Raw genomic sequence first — 7,439 nt, 5'->3', positions numbered from 1 at the left:
CGTTCAATTTTAACGGAACACTTGAAAATTGGTGCATAGGTACAAGAACTTTTGTACCATCTTTCAAGGCGGTGCAGCGTATGGTACAGCGGATATAATTTTGAGTTTGCGCACTAGACAGGGGCTGACCTAAGACCGGAATCATACTACGCGTTGAAGAATGAAATTGAAGATTGAAAAATTGAAATTTGACCAATTAGAAGAAAAGAAGCCAAAATTTCTTTGTCTTCGTTAGTGAAATTTCAATCATTTAGCTGACTTTTCATACGCAGCACGCTGCGGCAGCAAATTGTCACATGATTTAAATTTTCGAGAATTAATTGGAAGTGCCTCATCTCACGAAGATTTTCAACCAATAATAGCATTTTGCTGTCGCAGCGTGCTGCATAAGAAAAGTCAGCTTTAATCTTCATCTCAATATTTAATGGGTGCTTTCCATTTGATGACACAAGTCGACACAAGTCGACACAAGCGTCGTTTTATCCTTGTTGACATTCAGAGAGTGACAAAGATAGAACGACACTTTTGTCAACTTGTGTCGACTTGTGTCATTAAATGGAAAGAACCCAATGCATAGTCTGATTCCGGCCTAACGTGTTTTTACTTAAGCGGGCACAGATTCTTGCATAACGCATAACACATGAGGCATAAGAAATTGAACCAATCGGAGTCCTTTATTTCATAGAAAGGAAAGAAATGAAGGACTTCGATTGGCACATTTCTTTATGCATTACGTGTTATGTGTTATGCAAGAGTCTGTGCTCCCCGCTATAACCTTTCAAGGGAGTGTGAGAAGTCGTTAACTCATTACCGGATAACACCGTATATTGGAAAGTGCATGCATTTGAAAGTCCAGAAAGCAATGGAGAAGAAAGAAAGCACTTTCTTTATAGATTGTGATGCAAATGATTTTATTTATGACGAACAAGGGTTTTTAATCGGTGCCTCTAAAGGTAAATAAGATCTATATTAATTTATTAAGGCTGTTCGGTTAATGAACGATTTCTCGGTTAGGAACAATGACAGGGAATCGGGCTTGCGGGATCCGCCGTGAAGGAACGATCACAATTTTTTATTTAACAAAGCATAGGTTTATTTGACGCTTATGAATGTCACAAGTTGCTCAAGTTTACTTAAAGACAGACAGACGGGTCCCTCGCTCGAACCGTAATCGAGCCCCGTATAGACAGACAGACAGACAGACGGGTCCCTCGCTCGAGCCGTCATCGAGCCCCGTATAGACAGACTGATAGACAAACGGGTCCCTCGCTCGAGCCGTCATCGAGCCCCGTATAGACAGACAGACAGACAAACGGGTCCCCCGCTCGAGCCGTCATCGAGCCCCGTATAGACGAACAGACAGACAAACGGGTCCCCCGCTCGAGCCGTCATCGAGCCCCGTATAGACAGACAGACAGACAAACGGGTCCCTCGCTCGAGCCGTCATCGAGCCCCGTATAGACAGACAGACAATATGGCGGCTCAAGGCCACACGCAATCAAGATCGCGACGCACTGCGTCGCTTCACGTCGCCCGTTTATGATAGGCAAACACCTCTCCTACCTGTCTTCTCAGCTCGATATCAAGTTTCTCGTCGTCTAACTTGCATAGACACTTGAGGGAATAACAATTCTTTTACTTCCCTTTGTACGCCTTGTAGTCCGTACTCGTGGAAAAACAGCAACGATACAACTTAACTGACGCCGACGCTGTTGCTACACGCAACGCCACGACCACACTGCCCTCGTGCGCCGCAGATGAGCGGTCACGTGATTGCCACGTTCTCGATCGCTCGATTCGATCTCGGTCGATAATTTACCGCGACGGAACATTCCGCCCGCCTTCGAAACCATGTTCTCGAATACTGATGTCTCCTAACTATAGGCAGTGTTGCCAACTTGGCTTATTTTCCGCCATTTCTAGCTTATTTTAATGTCACTTAGCGGGCAAAAATCGTGATTTAGTTTATTAGACTTATTTTCTGGATTATTTGAAAATAGAAGGAGCGGATTCTCTCTTCAAAATAAGCCAATTCTTTTTTATTAAATTTTAATTAATCATTATATGTATAAATTTTCACTTTTCATTTTCCATCCTAGGGAAAATGTTTCATGATCGATATTCGTTACCTGTATATACAAATTTTATTAGGCGATGTAACACGTGAATGACAAATCAAATCATGCGCAAACCTGCAATCGCTAATCGATACTATCGATAGTGTGATATAAACCTGAGATTGCGAAATATTCAAGTTGATATGAGTGGTTTCAACATCGTTCGATGTACATCATGCACCATTTTTAATTATTTCCCACGCTAATGAACAGGTTTTAGCATCAAGAACATATCCAAATTTCTGCAAACTTGCACGAAAATTGACACTTTTATAAGAATGTAATAGTCTCATATTACATTTTATATAAATGTTATATTACGAGTACATATGTTATATTACATATTTATATAAATGATACATTAATTTTATTATTTTAAATAGAAAAAATGAAATAAAAATTACGAGTACGTATTTATTTCATTCCCCTTTCCCCCTTTTTCTACACATGTGCACATTTACTGGTTTTAACTTATTTCTGGAGTATTTCCGAGAGGCATATGACGGATTTGAAAATTTCGAGTTGGTAACACTGACTATAGGGCAGGATACAGATCTTCGTGACAGGTCGCTTGAAAGTAGTAGAGGCCGTTTTCACGGTGACTACTCTCGTCAGATTGTCATTACCAGGATGCAATTTAATAACCCGAGCCAATGGCCATTTGGCTGGAGGGTAACGCTCATCGAGGACCAGCACTAGAGACCCTTCCTTTAGCTGAGTTGAAGGATGATGCCACTTAGAAATGGCATGATAGCGTTGCAAACATTCAGCTTTCCACCGCTTCCAAAAGTGCTCCACCTTCTGCCGAATGAGTTGCCAGCGATTTAGGCGGGAGCTTGTCTCGTCTATAAGGTTCGGTTCTGGTATTACAGTAGGAGCCTCTCCTAGAAGAAAATGACCAGGGGTTAGTACTGAATAGTCGTCAGCGTCCTCTGTTAGAGGACAAAGAGGCCTTGAATTCAGTACTGTCTCGATTTGAATGACAAGAGTTGAGAGCTCTTCGTAAGTAAGCGTTGAATCGCCAATGACTCGTCGAAGATGGTGCTTGGCCGATTTGACGGCGGCCTCCCATTTTCCTCCAAAATGAGGTGCGGCGGGTGGGATGAAGCGCCATTCTGTGCCCTCATTGGCAAGGATGGATGCCAGTTCCTTCGATTCTTTAGAAGCCGAATTAAATAATCGTTTCAGTTCTCTATCAGCGCCGACAAAATTAGTGCCACAGTCAATGTTTAAAGTAGCACAAATGCCACGACGTGCCGTAAACCGTTTATAGACCGATATGAAGGCATCAGTGGAGTAATCCGTCACAACTTCGATGTGAACGGCGGAGGTAGAGAAGCAGACGAAAATGGCTAAGTAGTCCTTGTACATCTTGGGCCCTTGCCAAGTCTTTATCTTCATCGGACCCGCGTAATTGACTCCGGTATGTAAGAACGGACGAGAGGGTGTTACCCTCGTTATTGGCAGTTGATCCATCAACTGTTGAGCGCGATTTTTACGGTATCGGGCGCATTTCATGCATCTAAGAATAAATGCCCGGACTGGAATACGTCCGCCTAAAATCCAGTACTGTTGGCGGGTGTACGCTAACGTAACCTGAGTTCCCCCATGTAATGTTCGTTCATGAGCATCAGCGATCACTAGAGTAGTGAGATGCGAGTACTTGGGCAAAATGAATGAATGCTTAACGTCCGTTTCCACAGGCGCATACCGTAACCGACCGCCCACTCGAAGTAGACCGCCCTCATCAACGAACGGCGTAAGCCGGAGTAAAGGACTCGATTTAGACAGAGTTCCTCCTCTGGACAGTATCGTGAGGTCACAGGAAAAATGACTCTGTTGCACTTGACCGATCCAAAATTGACGACTCTGCGAGAGCTCTGCGGGGAGAAGAGGTTCTAATAGAGACATTGACGTTTGTTGCCGAAAGCGGCAAACCGCGCGCCTGCAAATAGCCGTTATTCTTAAAAGTCTTGTTAGAGACGAGTAACGTTCAAGAAGTTCCCAAGGATAAAATTGGCTATCGCGACGTGAGGTAAGTATCTGATTTGACTTTTCCTCTAGGTTCACGCTGGCGGTGGAAATAGTATTCATGTTTGGCCAATCGACTGACGCCTGAGACAACCACGTAGGCCCTGACCACCATAACGAATGCTGTATAAGGTCGTGAGCGCTTAAATCTCTAGATGCACAATCGGCGGGATTTTCCTTGCCTGGGACTAAATGCCATATTGCTGAGGGCAATATTTCCTGTATAATCGTTACTCGATTACGAACATAATCCTTCCAGCGCGCAGGGTGAGATGAGACCCAAGAGAGGACGACGGAAGAATCCGTCCAAAGGAAGATTGAATTATTTTCCAAAGCTAATGCATCTCGGACTGAGACTATGAGACGAGAAAGCATCAATGCGGCATTTAGTTCGAGTCTAGGTATTGTTAGCTTCTTTAGCGGCGCCACCTTAGTCTTAGCGCAAACAATATTGAGCTGAGTTTCCGCACCCGAAGTTTCTACTCTGAGATACACTACCGCCGCCATTGCGAGCTGTGACGCGTCGGAGAATCCGTGCAACTGTACAGAAAAGGCGTTAGACGTGGTATTGAGCCATCGAAGGATTTCTAAGGTACTAAGCGTTTGTAATTGTTGTTTGAAGGTCGATCCTGAAGATAAGCAGGTAAGGGACTATTCCAACTTATTCTCAACAGCTAAAGCTCCTGGATGAAGAGCTTCGCTTGGATCAAGACAGGTGCGATTAGACCTAAGGGGTCATATAATTGCGCCGTTTCAGACAGAACAGACCTTTTTGTAATACGTCGATGTGAAGACGGTACTAATGTGAACGTAAGAATGTCTGCGTACGGATGCCAGCAAAGGCCTAACACCGTGACACGAGAAGAACTTAATTCCACGGAGGGCGCGTTATTGTCACACGATACCGTGGTGCAATCAAGTAACTCTGCACAATTACTACTCCACTTTTGTAAAGGGAATCCGCCATGCAAAGCTGAGTTACCTGAATCATTTTTCTCTCGCTTCGTCAATTGATTCTGCACCCCCGAAGATATCGTCCACATATCTTCCTTGGGTTAGTGCAGGTATAGCCTTGGGAAACCGAGGACCTTCGTCTGCAATGAGTTGTTGTAACACGCGAAGCGCTAAGAACGGAGCACAATTTAAACCGTATGTTACCGTGGTGAGCTGGTATGGTTTCACTTGACCGCGAGAGTTATACCAAAAAATACGTTGCAAATCACGATCACTCGGATGAACTAAGATTTGTCGGTAACTTTTCGTAATGTCCGTTGAGAAAACGTATCTATGGGATCGAAACCATAACAGGACATCAAAGAGATTGGTTTGCAGTTTGGCGCCTGCATGCAAAATATCGTTAAGTGCTATTCCACTGCAGGAGGGACTCGACCCATTAAAAACTACACGTATTTTAGTTGACTGACTGGTTTCGCGCCATACACCATGGTGTGGTAAATAAAATACGGGTGAATCAGGTATTTTAGATTCCGCTATCGGTGTCATGTGTCCTAATGACTGGTATTCCAATAGAAAATTCGTATATAATTGACAATAAGAAGGTTCTTGTTCGAACTTCCGACTAAGTCGCGACAGACAACGAAGCGCTATCAACTCCGAATCTCCTAATAGCGCGGCTGACGATTTCAATGGAAGTCGAACCATATATCGACCATTGCTATCACGAGAGAAAGTAGCTAGGAAATATTCCTCACAATGCGCCTCGTCAGGGTTCAAGATATTCGCGTCAGATTTCGAAATTTCTTCTTGTTTCCAAAAATGCGTTAAAAGATCTTGTAAATCGCGATCAATCATGCAATGATAAATCCTTTCATCCCGATTGTGAGTATCAGACGCGACGGGTCCGGATACTACCCAACCGAATAAGGTCGACTGTGCGATAAGTGATGATGAATCATCTTGTAATAATCCGGGTTTAATGACTTGGCCGTACGCGTCCGCGCCGATAATTACATGAATTGGACCAGGCTTTCCGAAATTAGGATCCGCTAGTTCCAAATGTCTAAAATGAGTCCATGCCTCTTGCGCTACCTCAAAAGATGGCAATTGAGATGTTAATCTCGGGAGAACAAATGCGTGCAATTTGTAAGAGACTGAATTATCGGTTATAGGATGAAGGGTAAGATAAGCCGAACCTTTAGTACGTCCTGAATGTGTTTCGCCGATGCCGGTTAACGGAATCTCCGCATGCATACGAGGCAATCCTAATAAATTTAACACCTCCTCAGTCACGAATGACAACTCTGAACCTGAATCTAAAAGCGCACGGGTCCTTATCACACGCCCGGTAAGACCCGTTATCCTTACTTGACAGGTGGCAAGTATAGTAAGCGGCCTGTGGCTTATGACATGATCGGTGAAGGGTTTTAGTCATTTGGCGTCGGAATGAGAAGGCTTATCGTCAGTAGTACGCGAATCAGCAACCGGTTTCGCTTCGGAACCCACCGACGGCTGGCGATCCATGTGTAGAGTGGTGCGATGTCTCTTATGACATTTCCGACAACCGCGAGAACTGCCGCAAGCATTGATGGAGTGCCTCCCCAAACAATTGAAGCACAAATTTAATTTAAAAATAGTACGCTTACGACGATTGACTGAGACAAATAAGTAGGACAGTTTGACAAGTAATGATTTGACTTACAGAGTCGACACCCCTGTTCACCTGTATTCGAGGAGGATGACGCGACGAGACTCCGAGACTTGACTTTGGGCTTACTTAACGGCCAAGACAACCGACTCCTTTCTTTACTCGGTTTAACTGATGTGGGAGCCAAACTTTCCCACGCTCTCGTATGGCCGATCAAGAATTCCTCAAATTCCTTGAACGTCGGGTATGACATGGATGGTCCTAATTTCACCTCCCACTCCTCACGAGTGTCCACATCCAGTAGACGTGTCAGATAGTATACTAAGAACGGATCCCATGAACTAGTATCACAATCCAGTGCTTGAAGGGCTCCAAGCGATGCAGTGACTGTGGCTAACATTGTATTGAGCTCCTTGGCTGATCTTGACTTGATGGGCTTTAATCCAAAAAGCTTGTCTAACTGCGCGGAGATAAGCACCCGCTTATTCTCGTATCGAACTACTAGAGTATTCCAAGCGATCGAAAAGGTGTCGTCGGTAACCTTGAGATTCATGAGCGAGCCTCGCTGCATCGCCTTTCAGACTCGTCTTCAGGTAATGCATCCTTTCGACATTCGTTAGTTCGTAGTTGTCAACCACCATTGTTGTAAAGAGATCGTGGAATGACCTCCATGTATGATAATCACC

The 7,439-nt window shown here is 44.3% G+C and overlaps 1 protein-coding gene across 1 annotated transcript; it reads right to left on the bottom strand.

Moving 5' to 3' along the window:
- Positions 1-2,588: 2,588 nt before the first annotated feature.
- LOC108759251 (uncharacterized) lies at positions 2,589-7,153 on the bottom strand. Its single transcript, XM_018504597.1, has 3 exons — positions 6,829-7,153; positions 5,171-6,421; positions 2,589-4,777 (listed from the first exon to the last, which is right to left on the bottom strand). The coding sequence occupies exons 1-3, from the start codon at positions 7,151-7,153 to the stop codon at positions 2,589-2,591; spliced, it is 3,765 nt and encodes a 1,254-aa protein (XP_018360099.1).
- Between the last annotated feature and the right edge of the window lie 286 nt (positions 7,154-7,439).

This window comes from Trachymyrmex cornetzi, unplaced genomic scaffold (assembly GCF_001594075.2).
Source record: "Trachymyrmex cornetzi isolate Tcor2-1 unplaced genomic scaffold, Tcor1.1 scaffold176, whole genome shotgun sequence".
In the NCBI taxonomy this organism is placed as follows: domain Eukaryota; kingdom Metazoa; phylum Arthropoda; class Insecta; order Hymenoptera; family Formicidae; genus Trachymyrmex; species Trachymyrmex cornetzi.
Note: the sequence above shows the minus strand (reverse complement) of the source record. Positions and strands in the feature narration are given on the sequence as shown.

Coding starts and splice junctions, on each gene's coding strand:
- LOC108759251 (XM_018504597.1), bottom strand. CDS start 7,153: ATGTTAGCCACAGTCACTGCATCGCTTGGAGCCCTTCAAGCACTGGAT. Junction 6,422..6,828: donor GTCATCCTCCTCGAATACAG/GTGAACAGGGGT, acceptor GTGCGCTTTTAG/ATTCAGGTTCAGAGTTGTCA. Junction 4,778..5,170: donor TGTGGACGATATCTTCGGGG/GTGCAGAATCAA, acceptor GCTTATCTTCAG/GATCGACCTTCAAACAACAA.